This window comes from Cygnus atratus, chromosome 2, assembly GCF_013377495.2.
Source record: "Cygnus atratus isolate AKBS03 ecotype Queensland, Australia chromosome 2, CAtr_DNAZoo_HiC_assembly, whole genome shotgun sequence".
NCBI lineage: Eukaryota > Metazoa > Chordata > Aves > Anseriformes > Anatidae > Cygnus > Cygnus atratus.
In genome coordinates, this window is record NC_066363.1 from 80,046,505 (window position 1) to 80,073,157 (window position 26,653).

A 26,653-nucleotide genomic window follows, 5' to 3' on the forward strand; every position below is an offset into this window, starting at 1 on the left:
TTCTTCAGCATCTTCCTTAAGTGAATCTGAAGTTCAAGGTGAGAAAATTGTTTTAGATGGTACTTCCAGGAAGCTTCTAGACCAATACTGTAGCTTTTTATAACCCTGTTAAAGAACAAGAGAAAGGAGATGACTTATTTTTTCTCTTGATGATTCCTTTTCCTTATGATACTACGATTATTTTTCCCTGCAGAGGTGGGATTATGGTTGTTTCTGAAAGGAGTTGATACTGAGTTTTACTGCTGAAGGCTAGGAGACTCTCCTCCCCTTTATGAGCTTTCTTCAAACAAATATTTGGTTATAACAGTAGAATTCAACTTGCACACCATTGTGTTTCTGATGCAAGTGAAAGTGAGGATATCAAGAGCACTTCTTTTTCTCAAACAGCTCTGCCTGCCTTCATGTAACTTGCTTAAATTTCCAAGTGAGGAGTGCAAGTGCTTTGAGCTGAGAGTTTGAATGTGAAGGACCTGTTTTTTCAACCAGAGGGGAGTGCTCTGTAGGAAAAGATGGGAGGAAGAGATTAAGGACATGTGAGTTATAAATATGTTTTGGGGTGTGTTTTTTGGGTTTTGCTTACACATGCTATACTTAACTGATATGAGTTCTCAAAATACATTGGAGCAGCTAGATCTGCAGTTCACTTGTTACGGTAACTAACAGTTGGAGTCCAATACTTGGGGTCTGCTGCCTCTAAACAGTAATCCAGATGAACTTCCACCATGATTGCTTGCTTTTAATTGCAAGCAGCATCCTATTCACCATTGCACGTCCTACTTTATAGCCTGTTGCTTTCATTAAGTTGTCCCAGCACAGAAATTGTGCTAGGTTAACAATGAATCTTAAATGAGTTCTGCTGATTCACTGTTCTTTTTCTTCAAAAGATTTTGGCTTATGCAGTTTGATATTTAGCTTTTGACACTATTGCAACCATTTTCCACTGATAAATATGCAACACCTGATAGAAATGCTGTTAAATTTTGCCTGCAGTATCTTTTCAGCTGTTGATGCCATGTTTTCAGGCCTCCTGTGTGGAGGTGGTGAGTCTTGTGAGAACAAGATGCAGGGAATGATCGAATGAACAAAAATTGAACTCTCAGTGGGGAAAAAAGAGGGATATTTTCTGCATTATGAAATTCATTCAAACCTTTCCTCCAGAGAGTGTTTAATTTAAATGGAAGGCAAGATTATTGCTATAAAACTAGTAACTCTTTTATTGCATCATGTCATAGAGATGATGCCTCTCCTTAAGGATGATCTTCCTGTAAAGTGGGAATATGCTTCACAAAAACTGGAGGCTTGTCTTTCTTCTACTCTGTTTTGTCTCATAGTGGATATTTCTTTGAAGAAAAAGCTGAGTTAAGGCAGTTCAATAAAATTCAACTGTTGTGTCTTTAAGTGTGAGAACTTGAACTGCTAATTTCTAAAAGAAACATAACCACTTCAGAGCTTCCCCCAGCCCCCTATTAATACAGAGAGCAGCAAAATTAGTATAATGAATGGCATCTATGCTAATAGTTATGTGCCCATAAAAACAGCATGATGGTGTCCGAGTCTCTGTTCCAAAGAGCAATACAGAATCAGTCAACAGCTGCGTGTTAACTCTTTTAGGAATTCATAAGAGTCTAAGCAGATTTGAGTGCAAAAATTGAAGTCCTCCTTTTCCAAATGGTTTGTTATGTAAAATTTTGCTTTATATATTCTTGGTCTGTTATCTTTTCAAAAACATCTTCTGACTGCTGGTAGAGACTACTAGATGAATCCTTGGTCTTAGTTAGATGTGAAACTTGCTAATTTTGTACCTTTGTTCTTAAATTGTGTGGTACCTTCAGCAAGGAAAAACACTTCTAACAAGCACATATAAGTAGGCTTTCTTCATAAGGTTGAAATGAAAATGAGAGTAGTGCAGTAGTTTCAGGATTTTTTACTCATGTTTTTGTGCTTCCTTTGCTCTCTTCCTTTTTTCAATCCAACTTGCTGCTTTATTTTTACACATCTTGTTGCACTGGGGCCTTGCCTGAAGTCATCTGTGCTGTGCTTATTTTGACTTCAGAGCAAGGGGAAGGAGCCTTAAATGACCGGAAAGCTTCAAAACCATTGCAAGCTATAGCATTCTCTGTTCTTAGTGAAAGGTTTTGGGCAAAAGCAGAACTCTGCAGCAGGATCTGGTAGTAAGGGCTCAGCACCAACTCTTCCTGTTCAGGTCTCCCAAAGGTGGATGAAGACACCTGAGGTCTTTCAATGTGTTAATGAGGGGTCAGTCTCTGCTTACGGCTCATCAAGATGAGTGCCTTGGCTACCTGACCACAATGTTGTGTGCTGGGGCCTGTGGGCAGGGCTGGGGCAAGGTCTCCCCCATTTCCCATCAGAGGCATGCCTGAGGTGCTGCTGCCGCTAGGGACCAAGGCATCCGACTGCTCTGATGATTTTTGACAGCTTTGCCAGGAAACAAGCCAGCTTTTCTCTTCAATCTGACTGCTGGTCTTCAGTTTTTTCCTCATCTCCAGTGTGTACAAGTCCTGATGTTCATAAAGTGTCAGTGTGGGAAGTATCTTATTTCTGAAATTGCTTGGTGAAAACCGTAGGTGGGCTTAATTACATATCCTCTCCAGCAGCAGCAACCATGTTGCGGGCCTGGCCCCCGCATGCCGTTCCTCTGTTCTCCATGCTGAGCTGCTCGCCCTGAGCTGTCCCTGTGGCCTTTCAGTCAAAGGGAAACAAGAAATTAAAGCACTTGGGTTTGCTTGAAAGGGCTTGGGGACAGCTTATGGCGAACAGTTGATGTAGTAGGGTTGATGCGACACTGGCCTCAGGCCAAGGGCCTGGCAGTGTGCAGATGAGAATGATGACCTCTGTCGCTGGCCTGTCTGTAGCTGAAAAAGGACATCCCCAGATTAGGTGCTCAGACCAAGTCCTTTGGTCACTTGTGAAATGCCTTGGGCTCGGACATCGTTCCAATTGAACAACCAGTGGCTGCTGTTCGTACCTGAGGGCGGTCTGTCCAGTTAGGCGGCTGTCTGCGCCGCACGGGCCTCAGAGTTGTTAGCTGTTGTTCTGTCAGGCCAGTATTAGCAATTAAAATGAAACCCGCTGCACAGAAGTGAACGCGTTCCTTATGTCAACACTTTTCCCCACTCTTATTTTGGTAATGTCTTAAATAGTTCTTTAGAGGCAGACTTTATTGGCTATACTTTTCAAACAGGGTGGAATAATAAGTACTCGCAACTTAATCAGCCATATAGCTTCAAGAGAGCTTTCTCTTCCAGATACTTTTATGTCCCATAATGAGCTGGTATTTTATAACTTCTGATGGTAATGTATTCCATATGCCTTCCATTGCTAGGATGAAGAGCTTTACTCCAGCATCCAAAGCAAGTGGGTGTGGGTATTTAGTAAGGTTTGAAGTCTTTGCACTAGGCAGGAGTCCAGTACGTTATGCACCCGTAGCTTCCTCATGCTGCTCGTGGCAAGGACTTTGTGTTTTAAGATCACAGGAGGGCAGCTGGTGTCCCATACATGCTTCCTGTGAATGGCTCATGGTTCTAGACAGCAGTCCTGCCATTTCAGTAAAATTCCTTGCTTTTCTCTGTCCTTGTTCTAAATACCACTAGCTTCCCTCCAGGACTTTGGACAAACTAAAACCGAGAGGAATTCAACCATGAATGTCAAGATAGCCAAATGAGTGGTCTGTTCATAATTCCTTGAGGCATCTCCTCTAATGCCTTGTGCAGAACAAAAGTCCTGTTGTGGGTGTGCTTAGGAGTTGCTGTAGTCTTGGAGTCCTGACAAGAATGAAAAATAATCTTTTTATGGTTTCTTGCTAAAACACTTGAACTGTTCTGGTTGGGCTTAGCATTTGAAAAACATTTTCTGGTATGCAAGTCTTCTAGATGTTCTGGCATATTTGCCTCTACTCTGATCGAGGCAACAATAATTATCTTCAAGTTTTTGGCAGGATTTGAATTTGTGTTTCAAGTCACAAAGGATCATCATTACCTTTTTTATCTGCACAACTGTCAGCTTCAATGCAATATCACAGGCCCCACTGAAAACTTATCTGCCCCCTCTGGGTATAGTTAAAACTGAAGAAAAATCTGAATATGAATCTCACTATCTTCTGAATCTCAAGTGGGAGGTCTGTGAGACAGATTGAGGAAGGTAATTTCAGAACTGCTGATCCTTTTACTGGAAACAGGATTTTCATCAGCACTGGTAGGTTACTTCAGTAATTGATTTTTGGTGGTGGCAGTCTGGTTATGGCGTAACTTGTGCTCTTCGATCCTTCGCCTGAAGACATTCAGATGAAGTTCTGATGGTCCCATCCCTTGTAAATGTTCAAGGAAAAGGTCATTTGTACCAATTGCTGATGCCTTTTCCTTTGATTATTTTTCGAGTTGTAAAATATGTAGGGGACGTTTACTCTTCTTTTTCTTCCTGCTCCATCGGTGGCAGTGATGCACTCTCTTGTAGGAGCCATGCTGTGGGGCAGCAAGAGACTCTGCCACCTGTTGCTCTCCTTAGTGAAGTGAGGAGCAGTGAGTATTAGGATCACTTTGCACACTTCTCAAGTCACATCTCTCTCCTGTTGTGGCAGTAGCTTCCTACCTTAGTGGTGTTTCAGCTTTGCTTGCCTTTATGGTCTTCTGTCACCAAATTTCTGAGCTCTTTAACACTGCATTCTGTTTAGGTAAGCTTTCAGTAGACAAGGTTGCTTCTTCTCAAACAGTCTTTGCACTGAAAAACATGCAAAACTTTAGTGGGTTTAGGGACCTTTACTTACAACTGAAATAAGTCGTCAGTTTTTGTACGTTTTTTTTGCATGATAAAACATTTTGATACTATAAAATCTCAACAATTACAACCCTTTAGCAGGAAGAAAACTGAATGATATGTGAGCAGATTGTGTCTTAGGCAACAATGTGATCCAACATTAAATGTAGATTTTTAAGTTTTTTAGTGGTATAGAGAAGAATAGGAAGAGAAACCTTTTGCTTTTATAAAGTAGTCTCAATATTTTAGTGTTGTATGTTCTCATCAGGAATCTTTTAGCTTTCATGTAGCAAGGGGCAGTACTTCCTAGGAAAAAGTGTCTTAAAGCCTTATAATTTGAATGGGTTGTTTAAAAAAATCTTTGTAGGAATAGCTGAATGTTTTTACCCTGGTAATTTTTCCATCAAATCTGAGGTTTGAGAGAAAGTACAGTTCATACCTAGCATGAAGACTTAAAATGACAGCTCTGTTCTTGTTTTTCTAGTACAAGTTTACTAATGATACTAATTCTTACTGTGACTTGCAACTTAGGATCTCTGTGAATTTACCTGAAGTTTGAAGAACTGCCATTTAGAGATTACTGGGTAGTTTTACAGGTCCAGCTGTACCTAACTTCATGGAGCTAGTCCAGGAAAGTGAATTGTTCAGTCTGGTCCAAGGAAGCAGGTTTTTCAGGCTCCTGACTACTTTCATCTAGCTTTTCTGAAGATTTGCTAATTTTTCTGCACCCTCTGTGAAGTGCGGGCACCTGGTATGGTATTCCAGTAATCATTTTGCCAGTACATTAGACAGGGTAACGTTAATTTTGTATTGCTTCTAAATGTTTTCATGTTTCATGCCAAGGCTTTTGGCTGCAGCGCTGCAGTGGGATCTCACGCTCTTTGTTATCCACCATAATCCCAAAGAACTTCTGAGGGTTGGTATTTTCCAGGACATAGGTCTGCCCCTATTAAGTGTGAATTACTGTTTCTTCCTAGGTGGGTAAGGTTGCGTTTGGCTGTAATAAAATACACATTGCTAAATGAACTTGGCTTTATGAGGGATAATAGTGCTTCGCAATCCTAAAGAGTTCCATCAGCAATGGGTTGTGCTTTTCCAAGCAAGTTAGGGAGCAGGTAGCCAGAAACAGGCGCTGGGAGATAACCTTACTTAAAACATCAACATCACTTTCCAGTTGAAACCGTACACCTGACAGCTGTTTAATATGCAACCATACTTTTTATACATACCAGGCACATTTTACTCCATTACAGAGATTAGATTGTGTGGGTTTTTTGTCTGATTATTTGATCAATGCTTTGTGGTATGAAGTCCATTGTTCTGCACAGACTAGATAAATAATCAGTTACTTCAGCAACCACACTTTCCATATTTCAAATATAAAGTTTGATAGGGTTTCTGTGCTTAATTAAGGCTGAGTTGTTCTATTCTACTCACTTGTATTCCCTATCAGTCCTGTGGCTTTGTAAGGAATGGGTATTCTCTATTCCTTCTGTTCTGTTGGGCATGAGAGAAGTGTTTATCTGCAGCTTCTGTTGTTGGATATGAATTTGTTTGGCAGTGAAATTCCTGCTTTCTTGGGGCACCTATTTTTCACTAGACGCCAATACCCTGTGAGCATTGAAGTTGTCTCTTAGCTTCAAGCAACAGTAACGTTCCTGCAGATCCAAACTGGCAGGCATTGGTAGCCTCAATGCTAGTGTTTATTAGAGCAGAGCAAGGCTTGAGGCTAACTATGCCAAGTCTTGGCTCATTAAACTGGCAGGAAGATTCAGGAAGGCTGCTTTTAAAGATAAGGGCAAGAGTTGGCGCGAGGTGCGTGAGAGTGACAGAACTACGGTGGGTAGGCTGCGTGGTAGGTGTCTTCTGTCTGCACTTGGGTAATCTGGAGGCAAGAGCAGACTCATTGAGACAAATTGTTCTGAAATATTGGGGTTAGAAAACAGGATCAACTCCCTGCTTTTCTGGAGACCCAACCAGCTACTAGTTCATTGATTTCTGAAGGAATTTGTTAAAGATTAGTGTAGGAAAATGAATGATTTATCTTGCCTCATGATCAGGAAGCTACCTGAAGTTATCATAGCCTTTGGTTCTTCATCCAGGGGAACTCCCTTTCAAAGTCTCACTAGCACTGGTGTTCTTGCAGAAATCTCAACTGGTTTAACTTGAACATGATTGCTGTTTGTCTCTGTTAGTATATTTGGATGAGTTGGTTCTGGGCTCGGTTGTTCAGGGCTTGGTCCTGTCAGAACGAAGATGAGAGAGGTGCTTGTCTTTGTGTTGCCCTTGTTAATGACAGTTTCTATAGAGCAGAGTATTATTAATAGATTAGTAGAAACTGAGCCACTTAAAGTCGAAAAATCATTTAACAAATTTGGTGTAATTGCTAGTGCTAGTCTTGCTAATAATCTGAGTTATAGTGAATTCATTGTAATACAGGAAGGAGTACTTTGCTGTTTCTGAAGCTCAACTCAATCTGAAGCAGGGTCTTTGAGAGATTTCATCTGTTCACGTTGTGGCTTACATTGGGTACTGCCTCTGCTGTGGGGTTTGGACCGAACAGGGTGGGCTGGAAAAGGAGTAGGAACTGCTGTATTCTTTGGGCAGCTACTGAAGCTATTCAAATCAGGACCTTAAGGATGGCAGGAAGAGAAATGGAAGTGCAAAGGTGTGAGTGAGCATGCAGTACTTCCTCCTTTTGCAGTTACCGAAGGGTGAGCTTTGAACTCAGCAGTAACCATGGTTTCTTACTGTTGAGGATGAATGTTTCCAGGTCTGGGATAGAAGACTGGTACCACTGATTGGTACTTCTGCGACTATTGTGGATTATTTCACGTACTGCAAGGCAGTCATCTGCTCTGTGATAGCAACTGGTCATATACTTCTACCCATGAAAGATACCCGTACTAAAGTTGATACTCCATTACCTGCTTGCATGGTTCTGAACCTGTTTCATTTGCCTCAGTGTGACCTATACCTTAAGAATTTGTTGATAAAGTCTCGGGATGGCCTGAGTAAAAGAGGCAACGATTTTCTGTGATTAAGTGGATGCTTTTGTTTCCATTTCAGGAAAGCCCCACAGCACTGGCAGCTCCGAACGGATTCAGCTCTCAGGAATGTACAATGTTCGAAAAGGGAAAATACATTTGCCAGTCAACAGATGGACAAGACGTCAAGCTATCCTTTGTGGAACATGCCTAATTGTCTCATCAGTAAAAGAAAGCCAGACTGGAAAGATGCATGTCCTCCCTTTAATTGGTGGAAAAGTAAGATTTGATTTTTACTTTTATTTTATGTATTTGTGTGCTTAATCCCTGCCTCTTTATATGGAGGAGATCACATTCAATTATGATGATTTCTAACCTCCCCAAATCTTGTTTCTGTTAATGAGATAATGAGTATATAAATGACTTTTGATTGCAGTCAGATTCATACTTAATGATTTACAATGTTTGGATTGAAATACTAAGGAAAAGTGAGGGGAAACACATTCAGTTTCCTTTTGTGTTCAGTGTTTTATATGCATAATTAGCATTTTATATGCATAATGGCACACAATCAAAGGATACACACATCTGTATTGTGTATGAAATGTACCAAGCCTCTTCATCCAGTTTTTATCCATGCTATGTTACTCTGTTCTCAAAAGTAAACAGTAAGGGGATGGTCTTATTTTGAATATCAGTTCGGGTTTGATTTTTTTGTTTGCTTGGTGGATTGTTCTTGTTCTGGGGGGAAGGGGATTGTAAGAGTAGTAGTGGTCTAATGTAAGCTAACAGCAAGAAATGTTTTTAATAGCAAAAAGCTGAAAATTTTTTTTTCTGACGAATTCTGTCTGAAACGTAAGAGATTCTGTCAGAACACAAGGAATTTTTTTTCCACTGTGTGAAATTTTCATCTCAAAAGCCATGTGGACATCGTCCTGGGCAACTGGCTCTAGGTGGCCCTGCTTGTGCAGAGATTTTGGACCAAATAGCCTCCAGCAGTCCCTTCCAACCTCAACTGCTCATTGGTCTGTGAAACTTTAATAAGACATTAAGATTTACACCATTACTATTTCAGCTTAAATAGTGTTTCAGAACACTATTATTGGCTTGATTAGCCAAGGTAATGGGAAGAGCACCATTAGTCTGAGGATGAATTTACACCTGAAATACTGCTGTTTTACTTTGCATGCCGATAAGTTTGATTCTTAAGAATTATTAGGAGGGGAAAAGGCTTGGTAATATATGCAGACTGGAGTTGATGCATTAACATTCTGTACTAGTAGTGTGGAAAGCAGTGATTTCTAGGAGTTTTTTCCTATACAATTCCATGATTCTTTGACTCTTTCCTGGACGTGCTGAAGTAGAGGCACTTTCCTCTCTTTTAGTAGTAGTGTGTGAACTCTGACAGTGAATTGTATTCCTGGCTGCAGCGCACTTGAGAGGTTCCCTGTTAACTTTCTCTTTAAGAGGAACAAGATTGTATTTAATTAAAAAGAATTCTCTTTTTTAAATTGCTTTACATAGAATTTAAATTATTTTTCACAGAAACGCCTCATGTAACATAAAATATGAAGACTGTTAAGCTGAAAGTTGACAACAAATTTTAAAAGAAAAGGAGAAACAAGCTGAGAAAAAAAATGTACTGAGGGCTTCTGCTGACAAAGCTTGGGTGGAGGAAGCTTGGCACAGGATTAAGTGTTTTTTTTAAATCATCACTCAAAAAATATTCTTCCTCAACCCCATAAATACACTGCACTTCCTGGTTTGAAAGGCTTTCCAGAATGCAGTGCTGAGACATTGAGACCATAAGTTGTGTGGGACTGCGCGTGTATGGTATCAGAATGATGTATTCTGGGGTGTTTTTAGCAAGTTGAGAAATGCCAAAGAATTAATTGGGGTGTAAGAGAAGCATTTTGTTAAGCCTGTTTTTAATAATGAATATAAATTGTGCTCCTTTAGGTTGTATTAAAGACAGCCTGAGATACGTTTCCCTAGGAAACCTTTTATGGTGCTCAGTCTCTCTTAAAATGTTGTTCTTGGTGTTTTCGTTCTTTGATGGATTCTTTGTATCTTGCATACTGAAGATAGCTACCCAGAAGAAGGTTGTAAATACCTGGGGAAAAAAATAAAGTTACAAGGAAACAACCCGCAAAGAAACCTTAAATACTGAAAATAGCAACAACGTATTTTATTTCAATATCACCATCAACTTTCAGTTCAAACTAAAATTGTTGCCAAATTTATCTGCCTGCAGCATCTCCAGTTTTTGCATACCTTTTGTTTGTATGACATGGATTAAGTCATGTGGCTAGGAATTTTTGTCAGACGTGTTCTTTGTTTTAGAAGTTTTTTCTGGAAAATGGAGATGAGCAAGCTTAAAGGTTCTTGTTCTGTTCTTATGTCTTGCTTGTGTAGATTTCATGGATGTTTGACAGTCAAGACCTAGCTGAGTACTTGAGGGAGTTAGTACAATTCTACTTGAAGAGCTCCTCTTGAACACATTTTATCTTTTCCCTCAGGAGTTCTGTAGAGAGGTTCTAGATTCTTTTTTGCTAACGGTTTTTGTGCCTTTATTGTAGGTGGAAGAAGTGAAAAAGCACCAGCACTGTTTAGCATTTAGCTCCTCTGGACCTCAAAGCCAGACCTACTACATTTGTTTTGATAACTTCACTGAATACTTGCGATGGCTTCGACAAGCATCAAAGGTAAGAAGAATATTAATCCCTGTATGGGATGTTGGCAGTGTTACCCCCAGTTCTGTCCTCTGCTGCAAGGTAGTCCCTCTTCCAGGTTCACATTATTAGGAGCTGCTGCTGCTGTTAGTAGTGCACAAAAAGGCTCAATTTGGGAGTTCTTGATAGCAGACAATAGCGAGGTGATTTTTTTTGTGTTTATACTGAAACTTCTGTGTACTGAGGTTGTGTAAGCAAAGTTCTTTGTTAAACTTTCTCCCTTTTGTCATCTTGATCCAGCTGGACGGATGGAATGAGATCATTAGAACAGAAATAGTGACAAATATAACTGTCAAAATTAGAATTTAAAAGGCTGTGTTAATAAAACCTAAAATCTTTTTTAATTAGCTCCCTACACAGAACCCAAAGCCTACGTTGCTAGAATTAAGGGGTTGTTTCCTTGCTTGGTAAATGTTGCAGAATCACTCTTTAGTTTTATAATTATTTTTTTATATGCAGACATGTCAGCTATTAAAAATTTTAGTTTAGGAAGGGATTAATTAGTAAACTTCATACATACCATGTTTAGAGCACTTTTTTACTGGAATTTAGGTCCTGCGTTATTTCATTTGACTTTTCAGTTCTCCTGTATGTTGTTGAAAGGCTGTTTTTGCAATTACCTGGTTTATCTCTTAATCCCTGCCACTTCTGGATAAATCCTCTCTTAAGTAATTTGTGTATCTTGACCCACTGATTTTTGATTTTTACCACGCAAGTTCTTTTGTTGTGTTGTCAGCACTCTGGTTTTCTAGTGGTGCCTAAACTATCCATTAGTTTTTACTTGACAGGGCTGTTCATGTTCTTTGCTATGTTAAAGCAACTTGTTTTTATATAGTACTACTCAAAGATATTTATGGCACACTAGAGCTGTTCTGTCTCTTTAGATTGCAATAATGCATTATCCAGCCTACTGCCACTGGTACAGCTGGGTTGCATGTTTTTTATTTTATTTTTAAGAGGTTTGGTTATTATGTCAAACTTTCTTTGAGCAATAACTACTGCACCTCCCAACACATGCATCATTTAAAATGTCCTTTGTGTTTTCTCTACTAAGTTTTAAATTCTTCTTAAAGACTCTGTTTTGGCATCCCTACTCGGGCCTGTTAAGGCTCAAGGTAAAAATCACCAGTGCGTGTTTTATGAGACACTAAGGTATGGTCTGCCAGATTCTTGAGTTCTTGCAGCTTTGTGGCTCTGCCTGGGAGAGTAGTGTCCTTTCATCTCCAGAGGCTTTGACATTAGATAAATGAAAGGCAAATCTAATGAGTGAGAAAAACAGTGTAAAACAATGAACTTCAGAAGTAGAGATAAATGGCCAGAAAGTCCCTCTGAATTACTGGCAGCATAAGCTTATTCTGTGCCATGCTGTGCTTCTCTCTTTCTCTCTGGTTCACCCAAATGACTAACAGCATTGGGAAGGTAGCCAGCATGAGAACATATCCCCATGCACTCATGAGATCCTCCTATTTCTCTTATGTAAGAGTAGAAAGGAAATACATAGTTTAAAGTGTCTTTTCAGACCCTCAGAACTGAGGAAACTTACTCTACTTGCTGGTAAGACATGCTTCAAAGAAAAAATGAAGCCTAATTTTCCCCAACTCACCCCTCCTCCAACCCCAAAAACTGTGATTTGTGGATTTTGAGACTGTATGTTGCCACTTCAAGTTGCTTTTTTAATGTTTGGGTTTTCTATCCTTAGATTGAAAGACAGACATGAGCATGATTGTATGCAAGGCAGTTGTGTGGGAAGCACTGTGCTGTAACAGTTTCTAAAGAATAGAAACAGAGAAACTAGTAATGCTGCAAAGTAACTCAGACTTCTTGTGGCTGATGCTATCTGTCCCTGTCTGAATTTTTAATTGTAGGGTAAATCATTCCTGATTTTCACGTACAAATAAGGAAGGTTCATTTTCAGTTCTGTAGTTCAGGCAAGCTAGAGTTCTCACGCGAGGGGTGGGGGGGAAGACATTTATATAAGGTAGTCTGCTTTGAGTGTTGTGAAGGTGGAAGCTACTTGAGTTCAGCGAAATTGAAAAGTTCTTTCTAACCAAGAAAACACTGCATAAAGTGTTGTATGTCTAAAGGGAAGTAAACTTAGGAATGGAAATGTTTTTCCCCAGCTTTCAGTTTCTAGTTGCTTTCTATGGGCTGGGTTATGTGATACAGGTTCTTGTTTAGTTGTGGTTCTGTATGCGACGCTTGCACTTCCATGAATCATGTCTACGAGCATATTTTAAACATAGTTGATATTTAATGGCGTTTCTCTCGAAACTGGCACTTATGTTAACTTAGTTATGTTCATTGATAGCTTTTTCTGCAGTCCTTCATGCTCCTGATTGACACATGCTGCTGAAAACTGAGGTTGCTGATACTTACAAGTGTAATTAAAGCTTTGATATGAATTTTAATACAGAAGGCAATCATGGGTAAAATGTTTCATTAAAACTTCTCAATTCAGTTTTTAACTATGAAAAAAGTGTATCTTATATACCTCAAAAGAGCCAGATGACGTTATTTCAACTTTTAAATAACAAGCTTAATCTTAAAAGATTTTACAAAGAATGCTTGCTCTGCAGTCTTCCTCCCCACAGAATATTGGCAGTGTTGATTTTTTTAGGAGTGTTCCAGAGTGAGACAATTCTTAACGCATCACTTCTACAATAAATAAATGTATGCTAGAAAAGATTTGAATTCATGTTTGCAGAGACTTGGGCTTAGTTTAATTAAAAATGAACATCACTTGTGTATAGTCTGATTCATTCTAACAGTCAAATATATCTTGGCCAAGAGAAATCTGATGGTTTGCCCCAGTATATTTTAGGATGGGGCTTATGAATAGGTTTTTCGGTAGGCTGTCTTGTATGCATATGTGTCTTGAGGTGAACAGAACTCTTGTTTTCAGGACTGACTAAAATTATTGCACAAATAGTGACCTAAATATTGAACTTGGTGACATACTTACTCCAAATAGGTCACTTTTAGATATGCTGATTTATCCTCAAACAGAATATTTTTAAAAGCTGGAAATGTGGCTTGTTCGTTAATATTGATAGTTTTCTGTACCACAGCGCATTTTCTTTCCTTTTAACTTCCAAATACTGGAGTCCTAATTAAGGAAGCTCAAAAGGAAAACAACAACAACAAATTTGGTCCTTTGTGATCTAATGTGTTCATTCTGTTGCCAAATGTTGAAAAATAAGCTTATGCAACCGCAGGGGGGAGTGGAGGGGAAGAAAGGGACGTCTTCATGGCTTTAAAGAACTTTTTCTTCTGTGTGAAGTTGGCATGATGGTGCTGGAACTCGCACAATTACTTGCAGAGTAATTCTGATCTGCCACTGTTTACTACTTGAATGTAAACTGCAGAAGGACAAAAGAAGAATGTGCAGTTAACAGTGAAGAATACATGATGAGGGCTTTCCTCATTTGCTACTTCCAAAATTGTTGAAGGTGGGTGCTCGAACAAAAGAAAGAATCTACGCCCTTAATGTAGTAGAAGAAAGCTCTTTCCTGTATAAAGTGTAATTGAGTGGTGGAACTTACTGTCACAAGGCTTGTATTTGTGGTGTGGTGACGTGCTCCTGCTGTTTGACACTAAAACAGCTAAACTAAGTTTAACGTTTTTCAATATGTGAAATTGCTGTGTAAGAGTTGACTACTACATGACTAATGACGTGGATTATTTAGCTAGTGGAAAAAGGATTATCAGTCCTCCATGTTCCAAGGCATACAATTAAAAGGGGACATCAACATCTATCTCGGAAATGTAGTATTGCATAGCTTAAGTAGAGACATGGTACAGAATTTTCTTTTCTTGGAAACACTGAGCACCACTGTGCACATTGAGACGGGTTATCTGACTGTGCAAAACTAACCCCACCTCTTCTCTGGGAGACCAGGAAGTGTGTTGACAGCTTCTTGCAACAATTATTTCCTGCCGTAGTGCTCTGCTCAGTGGGGCAAGTAGAGGAGGAGAGGTGATGAGAGACAAGGACTAAATAATGCACGACTGCTTCTCGTAAGCTGCCTGTGCAAGGCCAGATGAAATACAGGTAGATCAAGATGTACAGGCACATGCCATTTTACTGGTCCTTTACTGAGCTCTTCTCAGGCTGAATTGTACAGCAGCTGCTGTAGTGACAGCATATTTAGTGGAGAATAAGCTGTTGTGCGCGGCTTAGATGCCAGGGTAGATTTGTACCTACACACAAAAAAAGGCTGTTTAAAAAATTATGAATGTCCAAAGCGATCCTTGATTAATAAAGATTCAAATTTGAGTTTTCTGCTCTGTGCCTTTGTGTTTTCCCTTCTCTGTTTCAGTCACCTTTGTCTTCAAGTCTGCAGTGGAAATGTCTGTGCTGTTCCAGATGATCAAAGCCTGCTGTTAAAAAGGATAGAGTAAATGATGATGTCAGTGTACACGATGTTTAAAAAGTTCTAAGAATAGCAAATTCAAGGGAGAAGGGCACGCTGCCATATTGGTCTTACTTTTTTCATGTCAGTGCAGAACACACTGTTCATAAATTCATTTGCACTGTGAAACTGGCAGAAAACAAACAAATTTCAATTTAATTTATCCTATACAAATAAGTAGTGAAGGAGCCCCTGTAGCAGTTGTATCCATCTTTCTTGAACTTGCAGAAACTTATCTGAAATAGCAGTACAGAATGAACTTTTTAGCATTTTTACCTCTAAAGTTGTCCTGCTCTGACAGGCTGCCTTGCTCATTATTCTAGGTATTTTTTCAGTACAACAGCTTCATGATAGAGTACATTTTTCAGTGTGAGTCTGAGCTATGTGATGCAGGCAAAATTGATCTGTTACTCCAGTAATACGATCTTATTTCTGCTGAGGAAAAATGATTTGAGTTCTGACTACATACAATCTTGGTGCTGTAGACAATATTTATATAAACAAGAAATTCTATAGAACATAAAGAATAACTCTGAGCCTGGTTGCAGTTCTGCAAATGTATTCCCAAAATAGGGGAACAAAATGATTGGCTTGTGCAAGTGTTTTACAGGAATGGTGCTGAGGGAATGCAGTGAGCAGCAATTCAGTGTTACTGAGAGATGTACCCTCATCCACCTTTGAGGTACTGGAAGATAGTCAGTTGTGGGACTGCCTTTTCCTCCAGTGCAGAAGATTCTGCTCATTAATTAGTGATGTGTAATAAGCAACATCTGCTTGTGCATATAGTTCCATCTTTATTTCAGATAGTGCCAGATATTAACAGATTATTTGTTCATATAGGCATGGTCAACCAGCAGAAAGACTAAAGTGTGGATTCAAGTTTAGGGTGGAAAATAAACTTTGCGGAGCTTTTTCATATGAAATATGGCCTTCAGCCTCTAAAGACTTGAAGCCAATAGTCTCATGGTTAAATTAGTCCTACATTGTACCTTCCTTGGCTTGCCCACTCTGAATGACCTGTTTCATATGTGTTCCTGGATACTCTAATGAGCTGTACCATCCTTACAGAATCCATCATTGGAGGGATTTTTATTACCAAACCTCAATTTTCTCTGGAGGTATTAAGGACAGGCATTTCTAACACTGTTCAGAAACGGCTCTGAATATATGCGTCTAAATATAGACGTGTATATATATGGGAAACTCTACAGAGAACTGTTGTACGCAACAAACACTATTCTTGTTATTCCTGACTCTTTTTTATAATTTTGTCTTGCTCCATGTGTTTGATCTGGGGTTACTGTGTTCATGTGCATGCTGGGGATGGGTTGGAGGTGAGGGATGTGCTAGTCACTGAAAGGGCGACTGCTGTAGCTGGCTTCTTATGCCAGAAGCGCTTGGAGGCTTGAAAATGAGTCTTTCTACCCATATGACCTAAGAGCGAGTGTAGTATCATGCCAACATCAGTGACCCAGTCTGGAAATAGCCTTTCATCAAATCCAAGGCTCTGCAGAAGGCTTGTTTTAAGAACAACTATCTAGGTTTCTTTAAATTTGTGAGGCTAAGTAGCATTAGTAACATGTTTGTAACTGTTCATTCAACTTAGGGATCTTTTTTATTCACTTCGAGTTTTTCTCATTTTTTTTGCTGTGGCTGGTGGGTTTTGTTGTTGTTTTCTTTTGTTTTCCCTTACTTATAGGAAATGTAGTGACTCTGCAAAAACGAAACCATTTTTCCCTCTAATACCATAAAATGACAATATTGAGATAATGCCTTCTCTAAAAATAGATCCCTAAAAATAAAACCACAGCTTCCTTTTAGCAGTGATTACAACTACTCTATCATAAACAAACCTCTCACTTCTGTGTGGAATTTGACTTCCTTTTTTGTGTATGTGTATATCTTCAATATCTGGGACCTTTGCTCTGCAGTGATATCTGGGCATTCTTGCTGTAGGTGGCTTCTTGTCAACTCAAGCCTGAGGCCAATTTGGTTTCTCTTTTGATTATAACACTTGAAAGTATTCCTCCTCCTCTTTCCCTGCAAAACCTATCCTTTTGTGCCTTTAGTTGTTAGAGGTCAGTTGTGTTTTGGAAGTTAACTTCTGTTCATTGTAGCATCTCTTTTAATAGTTCAGGGGAAAGCTTTGTACTTTGGCTCTGCTGGTTAGTTTTCCGCATTAAAGTTGTTCAGCTGACTCCAAAGTGGTATAACTAGTGACCAAGGTTTTCCCTTAATTTTGGTTCTAGCCAAGCTGTAGCTTCACTTTTTCATGCTGAAATTTAGAGTCTGTTTTCCTTCTTTTGGACTTGTTGCCTTCAGTTAAGGGTAGCTATTGAAGTTTTGCAGCCACAAGTGAGAAAGGAAAATTAGGTTTCGCCCACACATATGGAAATATCATTCAAGTAATGTCCTTTGAAGCCTCTAAATCAGGTTCTGATATTGAAAGTTGAGTTTGTGAGGTTCCTGCATAATTGCAGGGAAGTTTAACTATGGCTTACAGCTAGCAGCTCCATGAGGTGTTGCAGCTGTTACCTTTTGAGGTATGTTTATTTCAGGAAGTTCCCAAATTATTTTCAGTAGCCTCTTGTGGTAGGAGGTGGGAGTGAGCAGGGGAATGTAACTTAGTTCCACGGAGCTTCATTAAGAGCAAAATGTCTGTGGTGAACAGATCCCATGAGACTGGGGGAGGCCACAGGGACTGGCATACTGTGCAGTACTTCCTTACATACAAGGTGATAACCAAGTTGGTCTTGAAATTGAATGACTATAGCACTGAGAGCCTTTCCAACCAAAGTCTAGCAGGGAGGGCAAAGAAAGGAGAGGCATTACCAGCAAAAACTGATTTTAAGGATGTTTGGTCTCTTTAGGTGGCTTATGTTGTTCAGGGAGAAGGAGGAAGGTCTCCACAGAGAAGAGGGAATGAGTGCTGCAGACTAGTTTTAGGCCCCGGGCCAATAGAGCTATATTCTTTGTTTGTGTTACAAAATACTTGGGTCAGAAGGCCTTTAAAAGTTGCCATGGAATAATGGCATGAGAACAGTTTATCTTATTGTAGAATTAATCCATATGATAGTGTTTGCAGCTATGTAGCAGAACCTACGTCAGAAAATGGCGGCCTAGCATAATGGCTTACTTGACAGACAAAACCCAACAACAAACCCACCAAAGGCAAATGAAAAAGCCCTCTACTTGTGGGACGGGGGAGATGTGGGCAAGTGAAGACCTATGGGAAATGCTGACAGTCCCACTGGTGAGTCTGAAATCTGTAGCAAACACTGAAAGAAAACCTTTGCTGGAGAGCTGCTCATTGCAAAGCCTGCTTACTGTCTGTGCAGCTGTTTGTACAGCTAAAAACTTTAGTCTAACACAAAAGAAAAGGAGGTATTTCTCAGTTTGTGTGAGAAGGACCTGTTTTTTCAACATTTCCAATGAGTAACAGATTGCTTTTAGTCAAGCTGTTTTAAGGATGTTAATATTTCTTGCTCCACCAAATGGAGATTCACATGCCTGAGCTATAAGAAGCTTAATGCTACAGCTAATTACTGTCCCTTAACTCTGAGTTGCATCTTAAGCCTTGTCCTTGCAGGGGTCTTATCAATGTGAACGTCCTGGGGTGACTTACCACCAAGGTGGTGGTGTTGATATCATTGCCTGTGCAGTATTAGGGTCTCTCAAAGAAGAGCAGTTTTCCTTGTGAGGGAGCAAAAAACACTCATGCTCTGGAATAAATGACTTCAGATAGTTCCAACATACTGAAATGACAGGTGGCTAATGTCATCTTACTGACAAATTCTCACTTTCAAGATTGACGCTTAACCTGGGTCATTGACTTCCACATCTAAGAACCCTTTTTTCTGGGCCTGTATCATGCAGAATAAAGGAATGCAGGTTCTGCTTCGTTATCTCCATATATCCTCCCTCCATGCACACTCACGCTTGTTACTACTGTTTTCATTTAAGTTCCTACAGCTGTGTGTAATGTCCAGAAGTCAAAGCAAGCTGTTTCCGCATGCTGTATACATCTTCATTTAGAGATAGGGAGAGGAGAGCAGGGGCGAGCAGAACGATTTTTGTGTCCCTGAGTCTCGTCAGCACAAGGAGTTCGCTAGAGACTTTGGGCTGTGAGTTGTGCTGCTACTCCCATCTCGGTAGGCAGCTACTGCTCTTACCCATGCCATTGCCTGTTGGTTGGTTATGTGAATGACTGAGGGGTTCTCAAGCTTCTGCTGAGCTCCATTTTCTCTTTTCAAGGCCCTTAGCTTGAGTTGATATGCATCTAGTTTGATGTCTGAAAGAAAACAAAAGGGAGAGGCAAGAAAAGCTGTAATCTTCTAACCCTTTGGACTGTCTCGATTTTCAAAGTAGTCTTTTAAAAATGGAAGTATAAGGCTTTGAAGCAACAGGAAACCTTTTTATTCCCCCCCTCGTTAAGGTTTTTGGCATTAGTTTGTTCGCCAGTCTGCGTGCTCCCTTGGCTCTTGAGGGTGCAGCGGGGCATGGATCTGTTCCCTTGCTGTGCAGTCGGACGCGTGGGGCCCCGCTGCTGAGTGGGGCTGTGGCACTTGAGCAGGGAGTAGGATTAAGATTTGAAACAAGGTCAGTTTTGAGGAGAACTTGTGTGCTCTAAGTGGTTAGCTTAGATACTTCAAGTGTACGTACCACTGTTTAGTTAAGCCTTATGCATGTGTTGGTGGGATGTGACGGTTATCAAGCTGTTTAAAAACAAATCTTAGAGGAGAAAAATTATACTACTTCTGTATTAGCATGTCTATAGCAGGTGTAATTTAACATCATCAACTCAGTTCAAACAGGCTGAGAATTTGGCTGCCTTTACAGTGTGGGCTGTTTAGTTATTTTAATTGTCTTCTGTTGAAGTCCTAAATAGTAATTTCTTATCTGAATAGAACTGTAGGGAATGGGCTGAGGGTAAACAGGAAAAAGACATAATTATATTGGTTTAAATTCGCACCACAGGTCACACCAAAAGATGGGCTTGTGTAAACAAGGCTTGTGTTTGTCCATACAGCTGGGTTCAGCTGCATCCATTGCTGACATCCATTGTCAGCGACAGATCATTTTTGTAATAAAGCCAAAGCTTTAAAACAAAGGCTGTAATAAGACGTGTTGCGTAGCTCGGTGACAGAGGTAGTATTATACAGTTGGACAAAGCAAAGCAGTTTTTCAGCCCTGTGTAGCCAGAAGAGGCAAGAATATTGGTTGATACAAGTATTTTTCTGTATTTTTATTGCCAGCTGCTAAAGAGTCACAGTGAACCTATGCTACATTTTCGTTAATTCTAAAATAGTTTGTTTTTAAAAATAAACACCTTGATGAAGCCTTTTACCTTTAAGGTACTGTTGGCATACATGAGTTGTTGTTCATACTTGGAAGCACCATTGTGACACAAATAATGTGTTTAAAAATGAGGTTTTGTACCTGGGAGACTCCTAGTTCTTATCCACTTTTGCAGATCTGAGATGGGCAGCAGCGGGACACATGCAGGGGGCGGAGTTCTCCAGCAGCATTACTTGTAGTCGTGTTTGCGGAATAAAGCTGTACTTCAGTGCTGCTGGAGAAAAATTTAAAATCGTGACAACAGGTTTTCTTGATAGTTGCAGCGTGTAGATACAAGGCTCTGTCATACAGGTACTATAGGTTTATACCACTAATTTGAAACTCTGTTTCAGTAAGCTGGACTCACATGGAGACCCAAAAAAGAACTTTAAATACTGTAGGCCAGGGCTGTACAACTGAGGTTGCACTTGGCCATACTATATTACTACTACTCTAGTATTAAAATGGGAGACTTCACAATGAAGTGATTGATTTTTAAACACTCTACAGTCAGATTCAGGAAATGGAGAAGGGCCACATGTTTGCTCCTGTTTCTTTGTATTTTCAATGATGAAAAATCAACAGAAAACTGGTACTTCAGAAGCACAGAGCTCGCGCTGTGTTTAGGCTACACTGTTGTGAAGCTGTTGCAAGTCTTCCTTTTCTGGTAAAGACAGGCAAGGATTCTACAGCTTCTCTGGCACAGTGGCTGAGATGCTGTCACGTACCATCATCAAGAAGGTCATTCCCCCAGCCACCTTCCCAATTCTATTAGTATAGGAAATGAAACAGGGATTTCATGTGAAAACAAGTGTCAAGGATGTATTCAGATTTGGATGTGTTTAGAAGACATTCCAGAGGGATTGGTCTGGACAACGGCTTCACCCTGCTTGGGAAAGCCATGAACTGTGCTTCTTGTGTTGGTGTTACTTATTTTTGTGCCTGTATGTGTACGCATACATCAAGTGTATAAAACAGTTATACTTCTATTCGTAAATTTTTCCCAAAGAAAACACCTAACAAGCCATAATGAGAGCTTCGTATTTGCTCCGCATCTATCCAGAAAGTACTTCTCTCGCATCTTGCTACCACGCTGACTCCAGTATTTTTGTTAGAGCACAGGCCTGTTGAACTCAGCCCAGATGAATTGTTGGGGTATTTATTTACAGTGGAATGTCTCATTTTTCTTTCTTTCTAGTAGAAACCCTACTTGCTGCAAATAATGTCCTAAGGATGTTCCTAATGTTCCAAAGGATGCTCTTTATTCTTTGACTGTGAGGGGTGTTCTAGCCAGAGATTTCTTACCTATTATCAGCATTTCTCTGCAGTGATTCCCCACAGTGAGCTGGAGAAACCCAATGCTTTATTATACACTCTACTGTGTTTTAGAAGAATGCTTTGCAATAAACAATAGCAAACAAACACATGTGCTCTTAATAAACGATAGCAAACGCATGCACAGTCTTAATGCATTTAAGTCAGTTGAAAAGCAAAATTGAAATATCCCTTTATTGTTTTTCTTTGCCACTCCTTGTTTTTCATCTTTTTCCTCTGTTCTCTAGGAATTTGTTACAGAGAAGTACTGAGCAATGAGAAGAGTAAAGACTCTATCCGTGCCTATGAGAATAACTGTATTTGTTTATATGACTGTTCCTTGTAATGATTCAGAAGTTAATTCTTAGCATACTGCCTTGGTAACAAAAAAGACTGCAATAAAATTACAGTTGACTTCAGAACTAACTCCTTTTAAAATATATTTAACTTTCACAATTATCTGTGGTAGAGCCATCGTGGTGGAATATGTGTCAGTTTTATGATTAATGAAATTCTTTGTATAACAAGGTGATTGCTTTTAAAAACAAAACCAACAAAAATAAAACCACACACAAACAGGAGCTATAACTTTTAAAAACAAAATTACTTTTAACAGTTTTTTTTTCCACAGAGGTGGAAGGCTTTAACAAAGTACTTGAATTCTTTTTTTGAGACCACAGCAGAATTTGGGTTTGTTGGCTCACTTGGAGTTATCAGTTCTGGTATTTTAAACATCTTAGAGTGACAGGCCTTGCGGAGCTCTGCTGGGTTGCTTATTACTGTTCACACTGCATTCCAAACAAGCAGTTGAAGCAACAGTATGTGTAAACATTGCACCTGAAATTACACATTCTCCTTTTTAATTTAATGGGTGTCAGTGCTTTTTCATCAGTTGTTTTGTGTGAGGAGAAGCATGCCCTGCTGGGCAGGTTCTGGCACCGTAAATAGACCGAATACCTACCTTTTAGAAACGACAGCTGAGAATAGCCTATGAATAATTTTTGTCTAATACTACAAGAGGAAGAAAAATAGTAGCTACGGTGACAAAAGGACTGAACTAATTGAGTAACGGAAATTCAAGCATTTTAATGGATGTGGGAGGACTGGATTATTAACGGTCACATTAGAGAAAAACACTGCACCGTCTGTTCCTCTTGAAGCTTATGGCCGTGTGTTTGTAATAGAGCCCACTTATCCTGAGGCCTGTGTAGCTTGCATTAGAGAGGAAAAAAAAAAGGAAGAAAAAAAGTCCTTGGCCTTCCTTTCAGTGGCAAGCTACTTCACTTATGCCAGCAAAAAAATTATTTGTTTCTGTGTTCAGGGTCCTTCATGGAAAAGGCTGTATCTCTGCCTACAAGATTAGATGGTATCTCCTTCACTGGAGTTCCGAGGCTCTTATAAACTGCCACTGGGCTTTGTTTGAGGATTTCTTGTTTGTTTTTCTTTCTTATCCCTTAGATGTGGTGTTTGTACTTCCAGAATCATAGCATGCGAGGCCAATCAAAGTGCCAGTGGCAAAAATGATTGCTTCTCTTGCAGCCGACAGAACACGTCACTGTTTGAGCACTGGTTGTGCAGCCCCACAAGTCTAAGATGGTAGCGAACTTGTTTGCTTTCTCTCCTTTGATCTAAGCCATGTCTGCTCCAAAAACGTCTCTTACTCTTCTAGCACTTGATCGCTCCTCCTTGCCCACCATCCTCACTGTATTGTATTTCATACTTTCTGATGGAGGTAACTCCATGACTCCCAAGACTTTGAAAGGGTTTGCTTAATAGTATTGGACAGAAAATAAAAGTAATGATTCTCAATGGCAGTGCTCTGTTTTTTGTTTTTGTTTTTTTTTTTTTAAATTAAGTAAATAAAGTGGCAGGTTGTAGTTCACTCAGTCATATCTTGGAGATTTGGTAAGGTGCAGAGTTTCTGTTTGAATTTGCTGCCTATAGATCTCTGTGGAATGACGCTAGCCCTTTCGTAGTGCTAGGTAGTATGATTTCTTTGGCAGCTGCAGACTTCTGTCTTCTCCTTTCTGGAGGAGTGGTAAGCTCCCAAATCTCAGTTTTGTTCTCATCACATTTTTATCAGTTACCCTAGGCCAGTTTTCTAATTTAGCGAGAAGAACAGAGTGCTCAGTGCTTTGCTGCTGGTCAGATACTGTTTTCCCAGTAAGATGTAAATGTGATGAATTGGTTTTTTCTGACGTGTAATAGTGAGATAGGTTGACTGTTATCCCCTTACCTCTGCTCACCTTTTGCCTTGATACACTGACCAACCATACCACCATGTAGAGGACTTGTGCACTTATATTTTTGCTGCTATTACTTGCTAACCAAAGGACTAAACTAAAGTTTGTCAAATCTCTTACCTGTTTTTCTGGTCACAGAGTATTGCATAACTTTCATAGATAAAAATGAATTCATTTTGCATATTAGTTTGACAAACCTTTGCGCTTTCCCCCTACTGGCCATCTGTGGACCTGGTTTTAGCACTGAGTTGGAACAAGATTGTGGGTTAACTTCTACAAGTGATGTAAACAGGGTTGAATTAGCTGCATATGCTGACAATGACTTGTGTTGTGGTTAAAAACAGTTTATCTCATGCTAGTAGGGCTGAAGGAAATGCTCTTGATTTATTACAGTATTAACGTATTGGTGTACCTCTTGACTTCCAGGTTGCATCACAGCGCATAAGCTCAGTGGATCTTTCATGCTGCAGCCTGGAGCAACTGCCTGCCAACCTGTTTTATAGCCAAGACCTCACTCATCTCAATTTAAAGCAGAACTTCCTGAGGCTAAACCCTAGCCCATCTACAAGTAGAGCGCTTAATGAATTGCAAAGGTAAGGTCTACTGGTTCTACTGGTCTTCCTCTGCCCTCAGAGCCGAGTAACCACTGGTCTGCAAGAACTTTCCTAAAGTGATGCTGGTTTAAAAAAAGAGTACCTCCTCTTGTGGAGGAATGGACAGACTGTAACGCTTCAGAAATCGGTTAACTGCGTGCTGGCTAGAAACAGACCAGCTTTCACAAGAAACTCGATGTTTTTCTTTTTTATGAAAACTATTTTTGATATAAAATGCAGAAATGCAGTTTTCAGAGTGTGTTGCTGTACACCTACCTACTGAGGCTAGGCTGTAATCCTTCAATCTGTACTCGTGTGAGAGAATGAGTTACTAAGTTGCCCATCAGCAGCATTCTAGGTAGGGACAACGCTGTGTGCGAGTTCACTTCAGAGTTTTTGTTTTCTCTCAAGCAAAGAAAGCCCTGATTTAATAAATTAAGCCAGATTCCTGTCATCTGTCTTCTCTGTTCAAACCTCATCTTTTCCTAGTAACTGTGACCTTCCAGGTGTTCTGTCCATTGCAGCTCATCAAGAATGTAAGAAACGGATGGACAGCAGCCCTACTAGTGATCTGAATGATTTAATGTGTGTGTCCCAGAATTGTGAAATCAGCAGTCTTTCTGTATGCTGGAAGATTAATGTTTCCATAGTAAATATAAGCCTGTGATTTTAATTTCAGTAGTAACTGAATTGCAGAGTACCTCCGGATTGTATTTGTGCATAGTCCTGTTCAAATGAAATGTTTTCAACCACGTTTCTACATCCCTTCATCTCAGAAAAAGAACCAAAAAATGCAAGATGAATTATGTGGGCTATTGTATTTTACATAATTCCAATTTTCTTCTAGAAAAAAAAAAATGGCATAATGGAAGATGAATGAACTCAGCAGGTCTGCTTTACAAACAAAGCAGGCAGTGCTTCCAAGTTTATGAACAGTCTGGAGAGAAATACTGGATTAAATGTTCTGTGAATATTGGTATAGATCTCCAAATAACAAGTGGAATTTTAGCAGAAGTCAGATGATGAACACAGACAATTAATGAATATTTTTAATTTTTATCATTTTCCTTCTTTAAGTATTAGAAATTGTACAGTAGATACTTAAGTATTTTTGTCCATGTATATACAGCTAATTCTGTCTGGGATTTGAAAGCATTTATAAATAACATGGTGGGTGATGTTCTTTGTTTAATATTTTCTTAGTTAGTGCTGCAATTGTAGGAACAGCAAGTAAGTCTTGCTGAAAGCATTAATAAATTATTAAAATTTTCATCACTAATGTGGGCCTAAATGTGAAAGTAAGGAGGGGTTCAGTTTACCAAAAAAAACCTCTCCTGTTTTCTGTGATTCTGCATAAGGAAATTCTGGAGAAATAGCAAAACAGGTAGCATGAAACAGATAAGCCTCATTTTTTTTTAAAAGAACTGGTCCCCTTCTGTCAGTGACTGATAGTCTGCTCTACCTCCACTGCTTTGACTTTGCCAAGAAGGCACTGGAAGATCCATGAACTTCTGGAGCAAAGGTCTGAGTGATTAGGAAGGATAGCTGGGAGTATTTCAGTGGATCAGAGCAGTGCCTCACAAGCTCTTACCCTTTGGCTCTGACCTTCCTTTTACCACCGATGTTCTCCAGCCTTATTTTCATCCAGCACAGGTGGCAGGAAGTAAGTTTGGAAGCTACTTAGCCAGGAAGTAAGTAGCTGGAAGCTGCTGCTGCTGTTCCCATTGCTCTGCAAGAGGAAAGGATTTTGTAAGATGGTAGCTCCTGCTGAATGTTAGATTTTTCCAATTCTTTCAGTGCTCTATCAGTTATCTTCCTCTTTGAGGTGGAAAAACTTGAGTTTTCCTTGTGCTGCAAGAAAGCTTTGAGCCAGCTTGACTACTGCTGTAAGTCTAAATCAGTGAGTAAAACCACAAATACCTAGCAAGAAGGGAGCACTGCCTTTGAAATCACTATTGAGTCCTAATAGTGAAAGCATGTGCAAAACAAGGGAAAGTCAATCATTCATGGAAACACAGGTTGCTAGTAGTTGTCTGACATTGTTTTCCCCTTTTTCCTCTAATTTAATAATATAATATTCAAAATGTTGGGGGTTTTATGAGGTAAAAGTAGACTGGATAAACCAAAAATCATTTTTCCTCACTCTTGTTCTTTCAAACCACTGCAAAGCAACTGTAAAATCTCTGTTGTTCTGATCTGGTACTGTTGGCTTTTATACAAAATTGTCAGTTTTAATTGCAGCCACACACAGGGCACAGCACCAAT

At 39.7% G+C, this 26,653-nt stretch overlaps 1 protein-coding gene across 1 annotated transcript in view; it reads left to right on the forward strand.

Annotated features, from left to right (window-relative positions):
- Positions 1-26,653, forward strand: part of PHLPP1 (PH domain and leucine rich repeat protein phosphatase 1) — a 131,575-nt gene that overhangs the window by 62,605 nt on the left and 42,317 nt on the right. Inside the window, exons 2-4 of the mRNA XM_035552701.2 lie at positions 7,840-8,036; positions 10,337-10,462; positions 24,222-24,388. Of these exons, the coding sequence (XP_035408594.1) occupies positions 7,840-8,036; positions 10,337-10,462; positions 24,222-24,388 (490 nt within the window). The remainder of the gene's footprint in view (positions 1-7,839; positions 8,037-10,336; positions 10,463-24,221; positions 24,389-26,653) is intronic.